The 24,522-nt window shown below is 40.2% G+C and overlaps 1 protein-coding gene across 1 annotated transcript in view; it reads left to right on the top strand.

The window, feature by feature from the left end:
• The window catches only part of LOC124802784 (DNA mismatch repair protein Msh6), a 307,253-nt gene that overhangs the window by 219,931 nt on the left and 62,800 nt on the right, over window positions 1-24,522 (top strand). The window contains exons 21-23 of the mRNA XM_047263784.1: window positions 3,181-3,315; window positions 14,531-14,622; window positions 17,683-17,815. Coding sequence (XP_047119740.1) covers window positions 3,181-3,315; window positions 14,531-14,622; window positions 17,683-17,815 — 360 coding nt within the window. The remainder of the gene's footprint in view (window positions 1-3,180; window positions 3,316-14,530; window positions 14,623-17,682; window positions 17,816-24,522) is intronic.

Below are 24,522 nucleotides of genomic sequence, written 5' to 3'. Positions count from 1 at the left end.
GTGTGTGTGTGTGTGTGTGTGTGTGTGTGTGTGTGTGTGTGTGTGCGCGCGCTAACAGAGGCTGTCGCAGAAAGTTATATGTGAGTGCCTTCTAATAATGTAAAGATATTTTGGCTTTGAAATAAGGGTGAATATTGAATGGAGAAACTAAGTAATATATACGGTGTTCCTGTCAGTATAGAAGTAAATTATGCTAGAGGTGGCAGCTATAGTATCAAATATATGATCAGTCACATAAGTCATCAGAATTTAAACATCATCAAGGCTTGATGAAAGTGGAGAGGAACATTACAGGCTACTGACCTTAGAAACAAACTTCTGTTGTGCACAGTAGTAAACTAAATAAGATTCATGTTATGTGCCATGTTAGAGACTATCCATCTCATGAGCAAAATAAGATTTGTAAAGAACAACTATACAGTACTTCAAATTGAGAAGTTAGGAGGCAACCAGACGTCAGCACCAGTCAAGAAGTGTGGATTATCAAGATTAACATCTGTGATAAGGCGTATATCACTCTGCAACTCTTGATGCCTTAATGGCTAAAATCATCCCTTTGTGAGAAATGAAGACTGTTCTCAGTGTTAAGACAGTACAATTCTGAAAAAAATATGGCAATGACTGAATTAGTGGAAACAACAGTTATGAACTGCATATGCTTCTATCCTGCAGTGAGGCAAGTTTTTCCCTGTATTTTCATTATTTGATGTAGTACATACTACCTTGTGTTATCTTTGTCTTATGAAGGACTGAAGTGTGGGAAAAAAATAGAAACCCCCTCACATCTTTTTCAGAACTAATTACACAATTTTGCAATGGAAAATCCAGGATGGAATGTAACAATATTATGAAAACAATATTTGTTACGATATAGCGAAGATGCTGAGACGCGATAGGCACAACAAAAAGACTGTCATAAAGTGAGCTTTTGACCAACAAGGCCTACACACACACACACACACACACACACACACACACACACACACCCCATGGTGCGTGCGTGCGTGCGTGCGTGCGTGTGTGTGTGTGTGTGTGTGTGTGTGTGTGTGTGTGTGTCACTGATAAAGGGAACAAGCAATGAAATTCCTTTTGTTAATTTGTGCGTTAAAAAGTATGATATTATTGGCTAGCAAAGGACATTTGAGCCATATCCATCATGACATCCCAGGAGTCTGAGTACCTGGAAAACTTATGTTGATGCAACGGAGGCTAAGAAGGATGGAAAAGAAATGATGATTAACTTTGTTTTGTAATAAATTAAGTTGTTGCTTTGTATTAGAACTGGACTGACAAAATTTGTTTGTGACAAACTAGAACTATTTGATATTTCTGCATTATGAAACATGTTGGAAGTTTGTTAATATAATGAAGCGCATGGGATGTATTTTTAAAGAACAATGTATCAACTGTTTATCTTCATACCGCTATTGTATTTTAATGGGTGAGAATGAACTGGTGGGAAATGTGGGCTTTCAAAATGTTTTTATTACATAATGTTGATAACTGGTCATCTTCTAGGAGACACTTCAGGGACCTAGGAATTGGTACACTTAATTACAAATGCATAAACTTTCTAAAGTTATTTGTGGTTAATAATAAAGATGAATTATGGATGAACTGTGGAATTCACAACCACAGTATTAGAAACAAAGGTGAGTTATGTATAGGCTATACATCCCTATCTAGGATTCAGAAGTCCACAACATGTCACCAACGGGCATCAGGGAGTAAATTGGAAATCTCCAGTTGTTCAGAAACAATATAAAAGAATAGCTCACTAGCCACCCGTGCTACAATTTATTGCATAAATGATTTGTTTGAAGTATTAGACATAGCCAACAGCGTAGACTTAAAGGAAGCTTGTTATTCAATAGATAATCAAACACTGTTTCAAATTTTAGAGGAGTTGAGTTTGGATAGAAAATCAAGTGGACTGATTAAACAGACCTTAAGCAATACAACATCCAAGGTAAAGTTCAGAGGAAAGCTTTCAGGGGCCATAAAGATTAAACTCAAGAGTCAGATTCCCCCTTTGCTCTTTAATCGTATTCTTTGTGAGGCGATCAGGAAATGGTGACGAGAAATGAAAGGAGTGGGTAGAATGCGACGAGGGTGCACAGGGAAAGAAATACAGGTAGATTATCTAACATTCACAGACAATATTGTCGGAATTAATAAAAGAGGTGGTTAACCAAACCACACAGCTTCAAATATGGCGGCTAAAGCAGATCTACAGTTTACTATCGAGAAGGCACAGTTTGACAAATATTAAGGTAGCTTCTAGATGGAAGGCAACAAGAGGGAAAATTCAGAAGTTGGGGAGATCAAATTGGGCTTACAGAAAAGGGAGGCTCTGGGAGCACAAGTAAAACAAAATGAATTTAGTATACATTCCATGAACATCAACAATAAGGATAATACTTTGATTGATGTAGAATTGAGACATTTCAGAGTATGATACGCACTGGAGCATTATGCACAGCTGAAGCTCTTTACCTAGTAAGAAAAGGAATACTTCAGAGATTAGAAGTGGTGAAATAAAAGATTATCAGGAGGCATTGAGATCTTGAAGAATAGAAGACTGTCAATTTAGGAGATGAGCAAATCAAGAACTGTATACCAAGATAGAGAGAGAATATCAAACATTATCAGGAAAATCATCATGAACAGAAGAGTAAAGAATGTTGCAAAGTATGATGAGAATGAAAGAATATTGAACAAAGAACAAGACAAGAAGAAACGAAGCTGATGAGAATTAACATGGTGCTCAGAATACCAAAATGAAAAGAAGAAGAAGAAGAATGCCACGAATGCAGATGGGACACCATTTCTCATATGGCGTGTGATAGAGCATAGTGAAAGTGTTAAACACAGCATTTCTCTCTCTTAATTTAAAAGAATCTGAATTGGAGTATGGTATGAAAATGTTTTTTCCCTGTCTTTTTCTAATTTAAGCCATTTTGTAGGTTTTATCACAACCATGTAGATGTAGATGAACCTATTAGTTTATTACGTTGTATGAAATAGTCTCCTGAAGTACATAATTCTGCAGTTGGTGGTCTAGCTTGTATAGACATTTATCAATTTTTCCTCAATTATACACTGCATATTATGTATTGTATGGGAATATGGAACATTATTCTGTGTACTGTTTGAACACTTGTTCATTTTTCCCTGCAGGTGACTTATGTTGGAAGCGGCAAAAAGGCTTACCAGTTGGAGGTTCCAGAGCATGCCTGTAAGAGAGCAACTGATGAATATCAGCTAGTATCCCAAAGGAAAGGCTATAAAAGATATGTTACTGAAGACACACAGGTATTGTAGTTGTTTCATAAGTGTTGCAAAGTCATTTTTGAGGAAATCAAGTGTTGTGATGGTGGCAAGTGACAAGTGAATGGGATAACGGCATCATTAATGTATTAAAATGATGAATAGTAATCCCTTAAATGAGTGTGTGAAGTGTGATGTTCAATGTAAATTTGATATTCTTTACCATAACTTCTCGGACAGTGGAAACTCCAGGTAGAAAAATCAACATTGTAGCAAAAGACTGTTTGCTGCTTATGAAAAGGAGACACATAAAGTTGCAGACAGGCACAGTTAAAATACCCTTGCATAAAGCTTTTGGCCACAGCCTTCATCAATAAACACACACACACACACACACACACACACACACACACACACACACACACACACACACACACACACGCACGCACGCACGCATGACCACCAACTCCAGCATCTCGTGCCTGAAGGACGTTGAGTTGGCAGTCTCGTGTGTGTGTGTGCGTGTGTGTATGCACATGTGTGCATGTGTACGCTTAGTCTATTTTTGACAAAGGCCTTGTTGACCAAAAGCTTATTTTGTAACTGTCTTTTTGTTGTGCCTATCTGCAACTCAGCATCTCTGCTATATGTTGAGTAGCAATTATCCTTTTCATAATACTGTTGTCTCTTTTACTGATGAAGGCCATAGCTGAAAGCTATATGTAAGTGTCTTTAATTGTGCCCATCTGCAACCTGACATATCTTCTTCACAGTAAGTAACAATCTGTCTTTTCCTACATTGTTACCTTAACATGTGATTGCTGTGCCTTTGGACTTCTCTCAAATTTCCTTTCTGGTTGTAATTGCCTTAAACTTCAGAATTTCTGTACCACATTTCTACGAAATGATTTGCAAAATTCCATTTGAGTTAACAGTGTATGTATTCTCTTCACAAATACGTACAGTAACTACCTACAACTGTCTTGATACATATACCAAATCATAATGAACAATGAAGATAGTTTTACATTTTTATTTAACTAACTTCCATTATTCATATATCTGTGCAATCCGTATTTATTTACAGTTCTGATAAAGTGCTGCCTCGAGTGAAGTTTCTGTGATCACTGTCTCGTGTTGACCCTCAATATGGTTCACCATGTGCGAAATGAAAATATCCCCACACAATATCAGTATCCCTGTAACTTTTTGTTGTATCATTCATCGATATGAAGACCTAGGGACACACCTCACTTCTGTGGAGTGGTATGTGTCACCACATATGCTATGCAAATCTACAGTTGCTATATTAAAAGAATTTTTTTTCTTTTACCTGACTATTGTGCAATTGAAATAACTTGCAACATGTGACAGTTTGGCCTAGTAGCTTGGACACAATACCATTGCCCAGGTAACACCGGTGACTGGCCTGTTTCCCCTCCCATGGCACTGACCGGTTGCCAGGTGGTGTACACGCTGTCAGTAACAGGAGCATATGCTGGTGAGCATCTGTCGCTTCTTTGTTCCTTCGCTCTCGTCGTAAAGTGTCAATATATACAGGGTGGTCCATTGATCACGACCGAGCTAAATATCTCACGAAATAAGCGTCAACGAAGAAACTACAAAGAACGAAACTTGTCTGGCTTGAAGGGGGAAATCAGATGGCACTATGGTTGGCCCGCTAGATGGCACTGCCATAGGTCAAACGGATATCAACTGCGTTTTTCTTTTTTTTAAATAGGAACCCCCAGTTTTTATTACATATTTGTGTAGTACGTAAAGAAATGTGAATGTTTTAGTTGGACCACTTTTTTTGCTTTGTGGCATATAGTCACAAACATATGGCTCACAATTTTAGACGAACAGTTGGTAACAAGTAGGTTTGAACATTTTATTTCGTTTCTTCCAATGTGATAAATGTACCTTTGTGAACTTATCATTTCTGAGAAAGAATGCTGTTACACCATGATTACCCGTAAATACCACATAAATACAATAAATGCTCAAAATGACATCCATCAACCTCAATGCATTTGGCAGTACGTGTAACAGCATTCCTCTCAACAGCTAGTAGTTCGCCTTCCGTAATGTTCGCACATGCATTGACAATGCGCTAAAGCATGTTGTCAGGCGTTGTCGGTGGATCACGATAGCAAATATCCTTCAACTTTCCTCACAGAAAGATATCTGGGGACGTCAGATCCGGTGAATGTGCAGGCTTCAACGACCAATCCACCTGTCATGAAATATGCTATTCAATACCGCTTCAACCATACACGAGCTATGTGCCGGACATCCATCATGTTGGAAGCACATCGCCATTCTGTCATGCAGTGAAACATCTTGTAGTAACATCGGTAGAACATTACGTAGGAAATCAGCATAAATTGCACCATTTAGACTGCAATCAATAAAATGGGGGCCAATTATCCTCCCTCTCATAATGCCGCACCATACATTAACCCGCCATCGCTGATGTTCCACTTGTCGCAGCCATCATGGATTTTCCGTTGCCCAATAGTGCATATTATGCCGGTTTACGTCACCTCTGTTTGTGAATGACGCTTCGTCGCTAAATAGAACACGTGCAAAAAATCTGTCATCGTCCTGTAATTTCTCTTGTGCCCAGTGGCAGAACTGTACAAGATGTTCAAAGTCGTCGCCATGCAATTCCTGGTGCATAGAAATATGGTACGAGTGCAATCGATGTTGATGTAGCATTGTCAACACCGACGTTTTTGAGATTCCCGATTCTCACGCAGTTTGTATGCTTTTGATGTGCAGATTAGCCGCGACAGCAGCTAAAACACCTACTTGGGCATCATTATTTGTTGCAGGTAATGGTTGACGTTTCACATATGACTGAACACTTCCTGTTTCCTTCAATAACTTAACTATCCGACGAACGGTCCGGACACATGGATAATGTCGTCCAGGATACCGAGGAGCATACATAGCACACACCCGTTGGGCATTTTGATCACAATAGCCATACATACATACTGGCGTCCTCTTGGGTAAAATATTCCGGAGGTGAAATAGTCCCCCATTCGGATCTCCGGGCGGGGCCAACTCAGTATGACAGGAGAAAGAAAGCTGGTGTTCTACAGATCGGAAGTGTGCAATGTCAGATCCATTAATCGGGCAGGTAGGTTAGAAAATTTAAAAAGGGAAATGGATAGGTTAAAGTTAGATATAGTGGAAATCAGTGAAGTTTGGTGGCAGGAGGAACAAGACTACTGGTTAGGTGAATACATGGTTATAAATCCAAAATCAAATAGGGGTAATGCAGGAGTAGGTTTAATAATGAATAAAAAAATAGGAATGCGGGTAAGCTACTGCAGATAGCATAGCGAACGCATTATTGTGACCAAGATAGATACGAAGCCCATGCCTACCACAGTAGTAAAAGTTTATGTGCCAACTAGCTCTGCAGATGACAAAAAGATTGGTGAAATGTATGATGAGATAAAAGAAATTATTCAGGTAGTGAAGGGAGACGAAAATGTAATAGTCATGGGTAACTGGAATTCAGTAGTAGGAAAAGGAAGAGAAGGAAACATAGTAGGTGAATATGGAATGAGGGTAAGAAACGAAAGAGCATAACTTAATCATAGCTAACACTTGGTTCAAGAATCGTGAAAAAAGGTTGTATACATGGAAGAAGCCTGAAGATACTAGAAGGTATCAGATAGATTATATAATGGTAAGACAGAGATTTAGGAACCAGGTTTTAAATTGTAAGACATTTCCAGGGGCAGATGTGGACTCTGACCACAGTCTATTGGTTATGAACTGTAGATTAAAACTGAAAAAAGGTGGGAATTTAAGGAGATGGGACCTGGATAAACTGACTAAACCAGAGATTGTACAGACTTTCCAGGGAGAGCATAAGAGAACAATTTACAGGAATGAGGGAAAGAAATACAATAGGAGAAGCATGGATAGCTTTGAGGATGTAGTAGCGAAGGCCGCAGAGGAACAAGTAGGTAAAAAGACGAGGTCTAGTAGAAATCCTTGGGTAACAGAAGAAATATTGAATTTAATTGATGAAAGGGGAAAATATAAAAATGCAGTAAATGAAGTAGGCAGAAAGGAATACAAACGCCTCAAAAATGAGATCGACAGAAAGTGCAAAATGGCTAAGCAGGGATGGCTAGAGGACAAATGTAAGGATGTAGAGGCTTATCTCTCTAGGGGTAAGATAAATACTGCCTACAGGAAAATTAGAGAGACCTTTGGAGAAAAGAGCTCAGATGGAAACCCAGTTCTAAGCAAGGAAGGGAAAGCAGAAAGGTGGAAGGAGTAAATAGAGGCTCTATACGAGGCCGATGTACTTGAAGACAATATTATGGAAATGGAAGAGGGTGTAGATGAAGATGAAATGGGAGATATGATACTGTGTGAAGAGTTTGACAGAGCACTGAAAGACCTTAATCGAAACAAGGTGCCAGGAGGAGACAACATTCCAATAGAACTACTGACAGCATTGGGAGAGCCAGTCCTGGCAAAACTGTACCATCTGGTGAGCAAGATGTATGAGACATACAAAATACCCTCATACTTCAAGGAGAATATAATAATTCCAATCCCAAAGAAAGCAGGTGTTGACAGATGTGAAAATTACTGAACTATCAGTTTAATAAGTCACAGCTGCAAAATATTAACGCAAATTCTTTACAGACGAATGGAAAAACTGGGAGAAGCCGACCTTGGGGAAGATCAGTTAGGATTCTGTAGAAATGTTGGAACACGTGAGGCAATACTGACCCTATGGCTTATCTTAGAAGCAAGATTAAGGAAGGGCAAACTTACGTTTCTAGCATTTGTGGACTTAGAGAAAGCTTTTGACAATGTTGACTGGAATACTCTCTTTCAAATTCTGAAGGTGGCATGGGTAAAATACAGGGATCGAAAGGCTATTTACAATTTGTACAGAAACCAGATGGCAGTTATAAGAGTCGAGGGGCATGAAAGGGAAGCAGTGGTTGGGAAGGGAGTGAGACAGGCTTGTAGCCTCTCCCCGATGTTATTATATCTGTATATTGAGCAAGCAGTAATGGAACCAAAAGGAAAATTTGGAGTAGGAATTAAAATCGTTGGAGAAGAAATAAAAACTTTGAGGTTCACCGATGACATTCTAATTCTGTCAGAGACAGCAAAGGACTTGGAAGAGCAGTTGAACCGAATGGTCACTATCTTGAAAGGAGGATATAAGATGAACATCAACAAAAGCTAAACGAGTATAATGGAATGTAGTCGAATTAAGTTGGGTGATACTGGAGGAATTAGATTAGGAAATGAGACACATAAAAGTAGTAAAGGAGTTTTGCTATTTGGGGAGCAAAATAACTGATGATGGTCGAAGTAGAGAGGATATAAAAATGTAGGCTGGCAATGGCAAGGAAAGCGTTTCTGAAGAAGAGAAATTTGTTAACTTCGAGTACAGATTTAAGCATCAGAAAGTCGTTTCTGAAAGTATTTGTATGGAGTGTAGCCATGTATGAAAGTGAAACATGGACGATAAATAGTTTGGACAAGAAGAGAATAGAAGCTTTCAAAATGTGGTGGTACATGAGAATACTGAAGATTAGATGGGTAGATCACATAACCAATGAGGAGAATTGGGGAGAAGAGGTGTTTGCGGCACAACTTGACTAAAAGAAGGGATCGGTTGGTAGGACATATTGTGAGGCATCAAGGGATCACCAATTTAGTATTGGAGGGCAGCGTGGAGGGTAAAAATCGTAGAGGGAGACCAAGAGATGAATACACTAAGCAGATACAGAAGGATGTAGGTTGCAGTAAGTACTGGGAGATGATGAAGCTTGCACAGGATAGAGTAGCATGGAGAGCTGCATCAAACCAGGCTCAGGACTGAAGACCATAACAACAGCCATACATCAACACAATATCGACCGTTTCCGCAATTGGTAAACGGTCAATTTTAACACGGATAAGGTGTCACGAAGCAAATACCGTCCGCACTGGCGGAATGTGACGTGATACCACGTACTTATATGTTTGTGACTATTATACCGCCATCTATCACAAAGCGAAAAAAGTGGTCCAACTAAAATATTCATATTTCTGTAAGTAGTACACGAATGTGTAATAAAAAATGGATGTTTCTATTTAAAAAAAACGCAGTTGATATCTGTTTGACCTATGGCAGCACCATCTAGCGGGCCAACCATAGCGTCATCTGGTTTCCACCTTGAAGCTAGACGAGTTTCGTTCGTTGTAGGATGTTCCTGGGAACTAGTGTTGTCGTATTAGTGTCATTCTAGTAGCAGTATGCTACATCTCAAGATGATGTTTGTTGCGGTAGAGGTCATCTGAGAACACATTAGCCAGCTTCTCAGCCACTGAATCAGAAAGGGAATTCAGACAACTGGAGTGCAAAAGCAGGAAGCCAATTTTAGATGTTTTGTGTGAGGTGACTTTGAACTTATGCTGCACTTAATATTCACAGTTCTGCGGTGCTGTGTATCAGAAGGAGAAAGGAGATAAAGAAGACAAGAGTGATGAGGCATCAGCAGGTCATTTTCTCCTCGAAATATTGGAAAATAAAAGTAGTAGTACCGGAGAATAACCAAGATAGCTAAGGAGAAACAAGGCACCGATAGGAGAGGAAAGGGTGACAGGGTAATCGTCCTTTGAACTGGCTCAGCTCGAGGCCTTATTCCGTACTGTCTATTGTTGTCTTTTCCCAGAAAGTGAGGTGATTGTGGTGAGAAAAGAAGTGCTGCAGTTTTCATGGCATTGGTTTTCAATTTGCTGCTACAAAAATATTCTCCCAAATTTAACAGTAGTAATGGACAGTGTGCCATACCGCTGTGTTGTGTTAGAGAAACTCCACCAAACCAGTGGAAGAAAGTGGAGATTGGTTCCTGCTCAGTATTGTTGTTTGTTATTTACTTAACATTGCTTTACTGACAGCTCGTAAGTGGCTGGGCAGTGAAAGTCAGCGTGCAACCTGAGGTTCATGCTGGAAGGACCGTTCCCCTCAACTTGCTCTGTACAAAACTGCCAAGAGTCAGAAGTTATCTGAATCACACTTCAGGTGGTCATGATCAAACCAGTTAGTCTCCTTATGTTTAGGCTTGGGGGGGGGGGGGGGGGGGGTTCAGAGTGAAAGAGAATATATGGCTGCAGCGGCAGCTGGTTGTCTTCTCACTGTGCAACAGTATCACCTCTAAAATGTGTAGCAACAATTAAATATTAACCAACACTTTTATTCAACAATAATACTTGATTGCTCTCAGTTTGTTAGCAGTTATTCATATTGTCGTGTGTGAGAATCTAAATAAACTGCCACCCATTTGAATTCCTCTTCACAACTATTATCCGTGATTCATACTATCTGACACCTTTCCAAACCAAATACCCTAGATATAATTACATTGCGAATAGTTTGTTTGCTGCTCCTGAAGCTGTGCTCTTGGATGACAAAACTATGAAGTTTATACAGAATTAGAATATTCTTATGCCTTTTGTAATGTTGGTAGAAATTGCTGCCTGTTAGTGCATTTATGCATATCGACAGTGTGTGTGTAGAGAGAACTGGGAATGATTATCTTTGTGGCACATGCTCAGATCCCTCTCTCCTCAACACTGATCCTTCCTCTCCAAATTTAAACGTCATCAAATTAGACATATTATATTTTTCTGACATGCTCAGTCTTTTTCATGTACCTACTGTTAGTAACCTGAATGGCATAGCGAGTGACATTAATAACAAGTTGTTGTATTTATCGACAAAAATACTATCCATAGCCACTTGCCATGCTTGAATTATGTGGTAATCACCCTGTGGTACAGTACCCTCTATGTTGACTGGGACAAAACTGCCCCAAGCCAGTTCACTGAGACTGTTCCCAATGTTGCCATGGTTCCAGCTGGATTTGTCAAATAATAGTCTTGTGTTTCCTGACATTTTGTCTCATTGTTCCCGAATCAAAATACAGTGAAATCCCACTTTTACTCTTTTCAAGGGACTTCAAAAAAAATTGTGTAAAATGCGGGAAATAACGTTTTAAGCTGTAAAAGTTATGTACAGGATACCCCCTTGCAATTTTGCACTTCATGTATACAGTACAGCGTGCAAGTAATAGGCATCAAAATACTCATTTCAGGGACTTGTTCATTATCTAATAATGGTTTATTATCTACTAAAAACCACTGATGTAGTGGGAACTGATGATTGGGAAGCAGAAACATTGCACTCAATTTCATACACAATTATCGATGTTTTTGGAACGCCTGCAGCTGCCATTCATTATTTAAATAATGAATCACTGTGTCAGTTACATACTTTTTTTCTGCTTAACACAGTGAATTTCGAGAATCTTTTCTCGGTGTTTCTGTATTTAAACCAAAAACATTTGAGCAACGCAAACTGAATGAAGGTGTCAACTAGCACTACAAGCGGCCAAAAGACGAAACACACTAAACACAGTTCAACAGAGGTGTGTCGATGATTACAGAAATCATAAAACTGCACATGCGCTGTAGAGACACCTTGCAAATGGTTGTGATTAGTCACGATACCCTTATACGTATGAACTTAGTTACTCCTATCAGCCGCCATGCAGAGTAGAGTTTGGCAGCGGCAGGAGATACAGCATGAATTGTTCCAACTTTTACACATTTACCGGTTTAAATCCGCTAAGTAGAGCACTTTGGTGTCAAGAAACTTAAGCCACATAATGTTTGTAAACACTACATGACGGCCAACATCCTGCCAGCATCATTTTACGTCAGTTTTTCTCCACGGACATTTCTTCATAATGGTAAATTGCAGGAAAATTATAAATATGTTGTCGCAAAATCGGGTATGAATTAACATTGTGGACATAGGAAATTTGACATGAGAGATAAAAAAATGTTGTAAACGTTGGGAAAACTTAATTCCGGGAGTGTAAAAGTGGGGTTATGCTGTAGTTCCAATTACAAACATTTCTCACTTTTTTTAACCACATTTTATAAATCAATAAGGGTTAGTGATTATAGACAGAGCAGGTGCAATGAGTGTGAACATGATTTGCAGTATGAAACAAGGAATATGTGCCAGAGGGGAAGGCATGTAACATAGTCTCATGTACTATGACCATTTGGGAAATTACTGTCAAACGGCGGTGGCGGCGGCTGAAGCAGTAGGAGAGGAGAAAAAGCTGAAGACATTACTAAAGAATATATTATTACAGAAAAAAACTAAGATTAAATGACATGACACTACGCAAAACTTACGATGCAGTATTATCACACACTGGGTTAACAGTGCACTGGTACAATTCACAAAAACTTTGCTTGTTTATTCACATCAATCCTAATGAATCCCTGTTGATCTCTTGCTAAAAGAGGTGTTGCTTTATCTTTTTAAGTATGTACATCAGGTATTTTACTGGCAGTATCAGGAGTTGATGGAGTGTGGTGGTGGAAGTGAGGTTTGTTTACAAAAAGGTGCTCTATAGTCTCTGTATGCATGATATAACTTCCAAAAGTTCAGAATCACTCATATTGCTTTTTAATATTTTAATTCAAAGCATAAGTGGAATATTGTATTTCTGTACTGTACAAAGTATTTTTGAAGTTGAATGTTCAGTATGTATGCATTCATTCTAAGGCTGCATAACATATATAAGACTGTGAAATATATAGTAATTTGATTATACTCTCATTAAAATTACTTTGTGATTGACATTTCAGTGGGTTGAGTGGTAGAGGCCTGATGTCGGCCAATCACAGCCGTTTCTTGGGCTCCGTGTGCTCTCTGTGTTGTGTGTTCAGGGGGCACGAGCAGCAGAGCCTTGCCAAGTGGCTCGGGATGCAGAGGTCGGGAAGAGACAGGCTGCCTAGGGAGGGAGGGAGGGAAAGGGAGAGGAGAAGTACTAGACACGCCATGATTTTTTCATTTGCCACTGTTAAAATATTTTTCTACAAACCAGGCAAAACGATATCTACTGTTAAAGATAGAACTTTGGTTAAGTGCACAAAAATGTCAGATTCGCAATCTTATCATGCAATCATAAATAAACAGTTTGGTTGAAAACATTTGATTCATTCACATCTTATAGCTTCACATTGTAGCTGGCCTTTAGTGCTCATAGTTAGTATAATAATTTTAAATTAAGACATTTACAGCAGTTAATTCAGAGAGCATTCATTGAAAAATGTGGTTGCCCAGCACTTTGTATTCGGCGGACTTTATTTAAATCATTTGTTACTGCACATGAAATGCAGCTCTCATACCGTAATTGATTTTAGGGGCAGAAGGAAAGCCGTGTTATAATCATGGTAAATCACTGTACACCAGCACCACAGTTGAAGTTGTCCACGCACTATGTTGAATTCATTTATATCTTTCAAGTTTCTTCTGCAATTCGTCAGATCAGACACACAGGATTTTAAGTTTGCATTCTGTTTGCAGTATACATAAATAAAATTAAAATTAATGTAACTGTCTGTGCATTAATGAAAGTGAAAAGCACTGGATCAGTTATAGAAAGGTTGTGAGTTCAAATACACATCCAAACTTTCTCTAAAAACTATTTAGTTATTCTTCTCCAAGAAAACTATTTTCTTATTATAATGTGGCCATAAAATTAATGGCTCTTGTGGTTAATATTAATCCTTGTCAGCTTAACAAACCAAGTGTTCTGTTATTTTATTTCTATTTGCATGAATGTAAATAATTGAAAATTTATATAAATCATTATTCCTTGGTTTTAGTAGTTAATCAGTTTAATATAAATTGGAGTGGACATTTGTCTCCACTAAAAGAATACAGAATTGGAATCTCTGAATCATTCTGCAGCTGCTGTTAATATCAAGAGAAAATGCATCTAATTTCAGAGTAACGTCAACAGTTTTGAAGGTTCGCTAGGCACAAAATTGGCAGGAAGCAGATAAGTGTTATTAACAGGAACTTAATATACATATTTTTGGTGCTAAATTACACGAACTGCATAAGAGTTGAAACTCTAAGGGGAAATATGCTGGTAGACTACGGTAATTCTGGAAAAGGAAGAGAAGAAGCACATTGTTTAAGAATCAGTTGGGTGCAAACTATTATGGCCGCAGACATAAGACTGGCCATCACTGCCATGTGTCCGTCACAAAGTAGTTCAAATCAGTGTGTCTTGTCTGTTTCCTTGCATGTAAATTCATTTTATTTTTAACGATAAGCAAACATAATTTAGAATTCAATAAATTACTTAAAATAATCATTGCTGATACCTCTCTCATATGATTTCAGAGCTTCCTTGCAAAGGCATCAAACTTAGAGGATTTGAGAAAGGAAGCAATTAATGGAATAAACAAGAAAATATTCCAGAAATTCAGTTCGAAGTAAGTTGTTAGTAAATAATTTGTTCTTCCCACTTTTAAGATACATCACAGATGAATTGGATTAAAGAGGCTTAGAGAAATGAAAACTGCAGTCCAAAAAGTAAACATTATTTAATTACATAATGACAAGACCTCTGTAACACTGAATTTAAGGAAATGTATCATACTACTAGAAAGTGGTGCAATAAACACACGTTACATGGTTTCACATGATGCTGTGTCTATCATGATGTGGAATTGATCAGTAGTGGGACTAGGAACAAGTGTTTGAAAATGGGGTGTGTGTGGCAGATTTCATAGCAGGAACAATTACAGTGAGGAACATTGTGATGGTGATTATGGTTTGATAATGTTGAATGGTTCGACAAGAATATCATGGAGGAAAGGTGACAGAAGCAACTGTAAGTGGTGTGAAAGGGATTTTAGAGAGAAAACCTCATTTCAGTCCTCAATTTAACAAAATTCGTAGGTTTCGCAATGACATAATGCATGGAGGGATTAGAGGCCAGGATATGTTTGGGTAAAAAGTGCTTGTTTCTGAGTGTTTTTCCAAACGGAAGTTGTATTTCTTGGAGGGTGACAGGAGATTGCTCGGGAGATTTGTTTGCGGACAAAATCTGTGCGGTACTTGTGGGAGAGGATAGTACGGAACAGGGTCTCAGCGCAGGTGGTGAAGGATTCAAGTGATGAAGCAGGTAAGATTTCCAAGGATGCCTGGGCTATAGGGAATGGATTGTGTGATGTGGTAGCTGTCAAAGTGAAGGTATTGTTATTTTTAGGTTGCTTTTGTATGGACTGAGGTTGCTTGTGAGCATTAGTGGGATGGAGGTCAATGTCAAGAAAGGTGGCTGTGTGATAGGAAAAAGTCAAGGTAAAATTGGAGTAGAGAAAAGGTTTCAAGCTGTTGAAGAAAATGCTGTTCATCTTGACTATGAATCCAGACCACAGTGATACCATCAATAAATATGAATTGAGTCAGGGCGTCTTAGGAATGCGTCTTCATATCGGCCCAAGAAAAGATTGTTGTAGAATGAGGTCAACCTGTTTCTCGTAGTGATCCCCATTAGTTGTTTGTAGGTTAAACACTCAAATGTTTGTAATTTGAGAGGCGAATCAGGAACACAGATAGTTGCTAGTGACATTAATCAGTGAAAAGTTCAGTATGGTGTAACAATAATACGGGAAGGATAGATTGCTACTAACCATATTAGAGGAGGCTTGGAGGTGCAGACAGGCACAACATAAAAGAACAGTGGAAATATTTAATCCTCAAACAGGCATGCCTATGTATAATGTGCGTCATCCACAAATAACATTGCCTTGCACCATTCTGTTGTTGTTTTACAGTTATGAGCCTGCACCTTTTTCTTAATTATTGATTCAGCTAGCACAGTGATAAATTGTACTGCCATACTTCCAAGTGAGTAGCAGTTATATACAATAATAAACACTTAGCCAGGTGAGAGAGAATTTATGATCCTTGCAAGAAAATTACAAAGACTCTTGAGTTACGATCCCACAATGAAGCAGTTGTCTTGAGATAATTAGCAGTAGAGTAAACGGTTGGCTGGGATATGATGCAACTGCACTGTTTGATGCTTACAGTGGGTCGTTACTGTGGGTAACACTTATAGGTGATAACAGAGTAATATAATGAAATTTTATTTTATTATTGTTTAGTTAAACAGGATTTAGCTCATATAATTGAGTTTATTGTATAGTTTATAATTAAACTAAGATTAAACTGTGTTTTTAATGTTCGCAAGTTCACTCTGGTGACATTAAGACAGCTATTCTTTATGTGACAGATCATGTGAGGTTGTGGTTCGTTATTGGGTATTGTGTAGTGCTCAGTACCAGTGTCCTAGCTTATATTTGTCACAAAGAGTGTGTGTCAGTATTGATGTGAGGTGCGGCGTCTGCATACCTCTAATGTGCCAGAGTCATCATGTGAGTGGTCGAATGGTCATAAAATGAATGGTGCGGTATGTAGTGTTAGGTGGGTTTTGTTTGTGTTTAATGTGCAAATTGGCATCCTTGCTGTGCCTGTTGTGTGGCTGTGTACATTCAACTGGCTGTGCCAGTCAGCTTTGCTGAAATGCTGTTGCTCTATATTTGGGTTATTTGTGTACTTTGCTTACCATAGGCGGTTAAGTGTTTCCAGTAGTGTATCTTGTCTCAGGGCGGTATTCATTGAAAGGTCCGCAGTGCAAGTGTATCACAGAGCACTGCTTATGATATGTAGCACCTTGTTCTGTATCACCAGTAGATGGCACAGGCATATTGGAGCTGCATAACTCCAGACCGGAGCTGCATATGTCATCAGAGGTCAATCTGTGTCACGTAAATGGATTCAGTGCCCTCCTCTTCAGTGCACTTTGCCTGTTAAGCATTGGGTTTGAGCCTCAAGTGTGTTAGGTTGGAAATATATAGTACATGGTCCCTCCAGATTAGTTTCCAGTCCAGCCGGACTCCAAGGTACCTGACTCTCTCAGAGAAATGTATTGGGCATACGTGTAGGGTTATTGGTCTGCAGTTTTGGTATTTATGTTGTTGATTCAGTCTTGGCGACATTTACCGTAACACACCATCATTCCAGCCAAAGCTCAGCTGTTCTGAGTGTTGTGTCTAATTGTAATTAGATGTTTGATGGTTTCCATTCTTGTACTAGGATGGTGGTGCCATCCGTGCAGCAACCGTTGTGTTTTGTGTACCTGGAATATCTTTCATGTGTAGATTAACGAAGAGGGGCCACAGGATGTTGCTTCGGAGTACTCCAGCTTGTATACTGTGTCGTTGAACGTCAGTGTTGAAGCATCTATTGGGAGGTATGAGTATACGAGGAGTAAAAGTCCGTAGGGGAAACTAGCGTCGCAGAGTTTGTGAATGAAGCTGTTTGAAAACTCCAAATGACAACAAAGCAATCACATTTGCCGCATAATAAGAAATCAATCAGCCTAATTAAACAGTTTATTTAAATGTGGTTAATTGTTGTAAGTTTTTAATGTCAGATATTGATTTTTTATTCTAATCTGGACTTACATGTTTTTTTGTTTGAAGGACCAACATGTGGATGACTGCTGTGAAATGTCTTGCTGAGCTAGATGTTCTTCTATCATTAGCTGAATATACTCGAAATATTGAAGAGGAAACGTGTATTCCAAGAATTATGAATGTAACTGTTGAGACAAAGGTACTGATTATTATTATTATTATTAGACAGTGTTCACAGCAGTGTTACATGATTATTCAATTTTTTTTTTCTTGTTTCCGTCTATTTTTCTCATTCCAAAATCTCTTAATTCTTTGACTGTGTTCCTGTTTCCTTTGTTCTGTCCATATTTTCTTCATTTCTTTTACTTTAAATTTTGTGTTCATAATTTTGTTTATTAATTTGCCTCTTATCTTTTTTTCATTTCCCTGTTGATTCCTGCTTGTTTTAGGTCTTCTTCTATTTCTTGGAGCCAGTTGTATTTTTTTAAATTGAATCTGTGGTTGTTAGTTATATTTGTGTGTTCATAATGTTAGTCGATGTTTTCTGGTGTTGTCTGTGTGTTTGTATAATCCTTTGGTTGGTCTCTTCATCCTCACATCTTCTCTGCAAATTGCTCCATAAATTTTTCTGAGAATTTTTCATTCTATTTTGTCTGTTTCTGTGGTTCCTGATGCTCCATTTATGGTTGTTACTGACTTGTACAGTGCTTCTGGTAGTACACCTGCATTTTAGTGCCTGGGATTGGCCTGTCAGAATATGTTTCTTTCATTGTAATGCATTCGTGTGAGTTTGTAAGTTTTCTGAAGTTTTTATGTTCTTTCGATGTTTGATCCTTGTGTTACTGTATGTTCCCCTAGATACATAAATTTTTCGGCTCTTTTAGCCTTTTCATATTTTGAGTGCATGACTTGTCTTGGTATTCTTTCTTTCCATGTATTGTGTTTTTCTCGTAATACATCTGTAGACTTCTTTGAGCAAAGACTTGTTTATGTGGTCCAGTGCTTCTTCTCTACTGTTGCCAAGTATTTCCAGGACACTGCAATTGCCAGGCAATTTATGATTGTTTTGTTTGCACGTGTTTTTCCTAACTGAATCACATTTACTTTCTTCCCATCGTTTAATAATTTTGTCAAAGACACTGTCAAATAAAAGCTGTCAGAGCCAACCTTCTTGTCTGACACCTGTGTGCATCTCAAATGATTTTGAGATTCCTCCCATGAATTTGATTTTCGGTGTGCTGCCTGTGAGTGTCTGTTTTACAAGTGCCCTAGTTTCTCTGTCTATTCCAGGGCTTAACAACTGTCCGGTTTTGAGCGAGAGTACTCGCGTCTGCTCAGGCACGTGCTCGCGAGCAGGTGCAAGATCGCGGAGTAGGCAGGGAGGGGATGGGAGGGAGGGAAATGCGCGCGCACGTTTGAATAGGGCCTATTGAATTCGCGCCGACTGTGTAACGTTTAAAGTACTACGATCAGCTCTAAGAGTCACTTCGCTGGTTAAGACTCATCTCAAGTCACTGTTGCGTAACCCCAACAATGCTTTCGCAATTCAACCCCCATTGGGAGGAATTGTATCTGTTTACAGAAAAAGATGGTGTTGCAAAATGTTTAGTATGTCACGAAACGCTGAATTCTTTTAGGAAATCTAATTTGCAGCGACATTATATATCGTACCACGCGAAAGACTACGGAAGTGGAAAATGTGATGGACCGGATCGTGCCCAGGAAGTTATTAAACTTAAAAGGAGGCTATCCGAAGAAGATCTGAACGACGAAGAAAAATCAACTGAGGCAGCTCTCAGAGTGAGTTACAAAATTGCTTTGCTTTTAGCAAAATCCCTGTGCCCCTTCACTGATGGCGATTTAATAAAAGAATGTTTGGTAGTTGCAGCGGAACATTTGTGTCCATCTCAAATTGAACAGTTTTGGATTGTGCCATTATCTAACATGACCATTATGCGTCGCATACAGGACATGGCAGACGATGTCCAGAGCCAGCTTGCAAATATCTGTAAAGATTTTATGGCGTATTCTCTAGCTCTGGACGAAAGTGTTGATATCACTGGAACAGCGCAGCTTGCCATATTTATTAGAGGTGTTAATAGAGACCTTCAGCTGAGGGAGGAGCTCCTCGATGTAGTAGCCATGAAGAACACTACAACCGGAGGTGATATTTTAAGTAGTGTTGAAGGAAGTGTTGAAAATATAGGATTGTCGTGGAATTCTTTAGTTTCAGTGCCTACAGACGGTGCACCAGCGATGACAGGGAAAAAAATCAGGTTTCGTTGCGCTGTTGAAGGAGAAAATGCAAAAACTGACCGTGGCGAATGAAATAAGGGGCGTTCACTGTGTGATCCACCAGGAAAACTTATGTGCAAAGAGTATCACTCGAAAAAATGTGATGAGAGTTGTTGTTCGTACAACCAATTATAGCCTGCCGAGGTGGCCGTGCGGTTCTAGGTGCTGCAGTCGGGAACCGCGAGACCGCTACGGTCGCAGGTTCGAATCCTGCCTTGGGCATGGATGTGTGTGATGCCCTTAGGTTAGTTAGGTTTAACTAGTTCTAAGTTCTAGGGGACTAATGACCTCAGAAGTTGAGTCCAATAGTGCTGAGAGCCATTTGAACCAACCAATTATATAAGGAAGCAAGGGCTACAACACATGCAATTTAAAAGCTTTCTTGACGATGTAGAAAGCCAGTATAGTAGCCTGCCTTATTACAGCGAGGTCCGCTGGCTTAGTCGTGGCGAATTATTAAATCGATTTTTTTGCCTATTAGATGAGTTAAATACGTTCATGGAAATAAATAACATGTGTGTTCCTGAATTGAAAGAGCCTTCATGGAAATGTGATCTCACGTTCTTAGCATATTTAACTAGCCATCTGAATGCTTTGAACATTTAACTACAAGGTAAAGATCTGCTAATTACTCATTTCATAGATCGAATACGAGCTTTTAAAATGAAATTGACACTTTGGGTGAGTCAGCTGGAAACAGGGAATCTAGCTCATTTTCCTAAATTATCATCCACACAAGATGTTCACAAAGACTGTGAATGTTATTCACATAGTTTAGTTGCCCTTAAGGAAGAATTTGATCAACGCTTTCAAGATCTGACAGCTCTAGACAGTGATTTTGATCTGTTCTCCTCTCCATATTCAGCGAATATTGAAGAGATTCGTCCTGAGCTGCAACTTGAAATTATTGACCTGCAGTGTGACAGAGAATACAGAGACAAATTTCAGAACAAGAAAAACATTTTGGAATTCTAATACACTTCCCTCAGGATAGATTTCCTCGTTTGCACAAACTGGCGGCTACAATAATATCAATGTTCCACGTATGTTTGTGAACAACTGTTCTCTGCAATGAAATGTAACAAGATGCGCCTGAGAAACGCATTGTCTGATCGAAATTTAAACTGCACGCTGCGCCTACAATGCACAAGAACAATTACTCCGAACATAGACGCAATTGTAAAGGGCAAAAAGTACAAGATAACCGAGAATCCCACACCTTTTATTGTGTAACAGTTCACAAATTAAAACGAATGTAGAGGCATACACTAAGCTAATAAAATTATGTGGCACGTGTACATTCTCCTTTATTTGTTTCATTTGTCGCAGTAATAATTCCTGAGTGATATCCCTGCAGGTGGCCGCGGATTTACATTGACTGGCGGCAGCTGTTGTGTGCCCCACGTGACTCTCTCCACTCTCCGCTCTGGTCCGGTAGTGGGGGGTAGCGTGCTCGCGCTGCTCCGTGCTCGCGCCTTGCTGCTCACAGCTTGCTCCGCAAGCACGTATGTTGTGAAGCCCTGGTCTATTCCACATCATTCTAGTGTGTTAAAGAGTGTCTCCCCATCTGTGCAGTCATAAGCCTTCTTTAAGTCCACAAATTTGATTACAGTGTTTTTCATTTGCCTGATCTCCAGGAGTGTTCACAGATTCTAGATCTGTTTGGTGCATGATCTTCCTTTTATGAGGCCTGCTTCGTATTCATCTACCTTTGTATAATTTCTGATTCTAGTCTGTCGAGTAACACCTTGGAGAGAATTTTGTGAGTGATTGGTAATAATTGGATGGATCTGTAATTAATACAGTATGTCTTGTCGTCCTTTTCATTCTGTGAGTTGATCACCCAGGTATCCAGCATCAGGCTTTGTACACTGGCAGTCAATGGAAGCCTTCATGGGAAAGCAGTTCAGAAAACACAGTAGCACTCGTCTCGTTAAACGAACCATGACAAAAGACTGATGCGGATTAAGAATCCTTCTGTTCACGCATATGCTGGCGAAGTACGGCAGATGACGAGGAGCCACATGGCATTGCGCCCACAAGCTGCTGATGGTGTGGCTGGGAGGTGTTGCCTTGTTGAAGTGGAAGAAGAGACTGGCCGAGTGACGGTTCAGTGTGTGTGGTGTCTGGAAAAGTTTGGCCGTTTAAGCTCTACTTCTGGTGGACATGTCCAAGGGCGTTGTCAAAGGGGCAGGGGTGGGATGAGGTGGTACCATGGCTGGGGAGTACTTCGCGTATCACTGGTTCTGGGTCTGCGCAGTCTGTCGTCTACTGCTACAGGTGGAGGCAGTTGAAGGAGTTACAACACAGTTCCCCACTTTCAATAGTAAAACACCTGTGCCAGCTGCACGGAGGAGTGTTTGGAGCTGACTGAAGATGCCCCTGCTCTCCCCGGAAACCACAGTACGAGCATGAGCACAACAGCGACCACCCATGCATGCGCCGCAACAGCGGTGCATGCATGGGTGGTCGCTGTTGTGCTCATGCTCGTACTGTGGTTTCCGGGGAGAGCAGGGGCATGGGCAGCTCCTGTGCACGGTGTTGGGAGCGTGTGACATAGGGTTGCTGCTGTAATCGTGCAGGTGCCAGCGAATCCGAGGGATTCACAACTCCTTTGTGGATACATGCGTGGCGAGCACAGGACCCCAAGCTCGTGTGGCTCTCTTTCCATTCCCCAACCCTCCCTGTCCCCAATCCTGCCCTTCCCCCTCCCCTCCCCACCCCTTCTTCCTCTCTTTGGGAGTATGTTTTGCGCCTACATCCAGAGACGGACGCTTGTGAACAAATGAAGTGATTTCTCTTCTTTCATGTCTACGATGTAAAGTATCTGCCCGCACTTTGTCCTTCTCTTTTCCATGATTCTTCCCTTTACCTTCTTCTCCACTGCAGCTTTTGAGAATTCTTCTCTTCTTTCCTTTTCTTTGTTCCTCCCTTTTACTTTCTTTCCTCCCTGTGTGTGTCTGAAGGCCGATTCACGCATTCCCACACATAGCCGGTAATGGGGTAATGCGTAATTCCCCAACCCGGGTAGACAAGTAGGACATGTGTGTACCCCCTGGTAAAGGCCAGATCCAGGGAGGGATGATTACCCAAACTGGTACCTTTCGAACATACCAGTTGGTCCGTCCCTCTGTTTCTTGGGAGGTGTGGACAATGACCTAAGGCGGGGCTGACCTCAGAGGGCCCCCCCCCTAGGTTGGAGCGCGCCATCAGACACGCCGGTAATCGTGGGGGATACTATCGCAATGGTTTCTTCTGCCTCCTAGGCACAAAAATTGCTTTGAACTACGCTGCTGACGTCTTCCCTGTCCGCCTGGAAGCGCACCGTACTTAAAATTCATCGTGCGAGGTGGTTTATATGCGGTCACTCGACACATTATCAAATGAGGACATTCAAAATTACCTGTCATCGAGTAGTGAAAAGGGATTGGTACCGACCTGCGCTCTTTTCTTGACATTTTAGAGTTCAACTTCCGTCGAACATTAAAGCGGCATATGAGATAATTTCAGTTCGCCCCTACATCCCTAACCCTACGTATTGCTATCGGTGTCAGACGTTTAATCATACCAGCCAGTTGTGTTCCGATATGGCTAAATGCATTACCTGTGGCAGGAATGCCCATGAAGGTGATTGTCCACCTCCATCCCCTTGTTGCATCAACTGTATGGATGACCATGCTGCTTCCTCTAGAGATTGCCCTATTTTTAAAGATGAACAAATTATTCAGGAAACGCGAGTGAAGGAAAAGGTGTCTACCTTTGCTGCTCGTAAGTTCTCCAGTAGAAATCCCACTGTGCTCCCAGTTGGTAAATATAGCACTGTCCTTGCCTCTCCTTGATGTACTAAGGGGGTAGCCATCCAGGCTTGCGATTTCACCTTTAGCGCCACAGTCATCAGATCGGTCAGCTCAAAGATCGCCCATTCAACTTGCCCACTATCACCCACTCACTGTAACGCTCAACCTTCATTGGCTCCTGCTAAATCATGGGCCCCAAAATCGAATGCCCAGACTTCCAAAAAAGAACCTACTAGTGAATATTTTTTATGTACCCAAACCTCACAACCATCAAATCCTCCTCCATCCCACAGGGTGTATACGACCCAGGAAAAACTAAGGATTTTTTTCATCCAGGAGAAAACTGGGAAACACCCAGGAATCTTTCGGAATTCTGGCAATTTTTTATTGTTTTAGCTTTCAGTTACATTTTTGTAATTTAAACTGGTAAGAATTGAGTCTCTAGCAAAGAATGTTACTGTATCCTGCTACTGGAGAATGATACTGCAGCAATAAAATATAAATGAGAGGAAAAAAAATTAAAACTTTAGTGGCAAAGAAAATGCGCCATTTACAGCAACAAAACACCATGCATGCACAAGCGTCTGCAAACAGCAAAAATATGTCAAAGACTGTAGGGCGAAGACTATGTAATACTTTGTAGCAATTAACTGCTTTCTATGAGCATGATGTCACAACTATTTAGCCTAGGTTCGTTTAACCAGTTGCCAGCGGGCTCATGCACATGCCCAGTTGACTCGCGTATGAGCAGTACCTTCTCCCCCTTTCTGCTACTTGAAGTGTGGCTGTTAGCTATATCAGCAGTAGCAGCAAG

This window comes from Schistocerca piceifrons, chromosome 6 (assembly GCF_021461385.2).
Source record: "Schistocerca piceifrons isolate TAMUIC-IGC-003096 chromosome 6, iqSchPice1.1, whole genome shotgun sequence".
Taxonomy (NCBI): domain Eukaryota; kingdom Metazoa; phylum Arthropoda; class Insecta; order Orthoptera; family Acrididae; genus Schistocerca; species Schistocerca piceifrons.
This window is presented reverse-complemented; position numbering and strand designations above follow the sequence as displayed.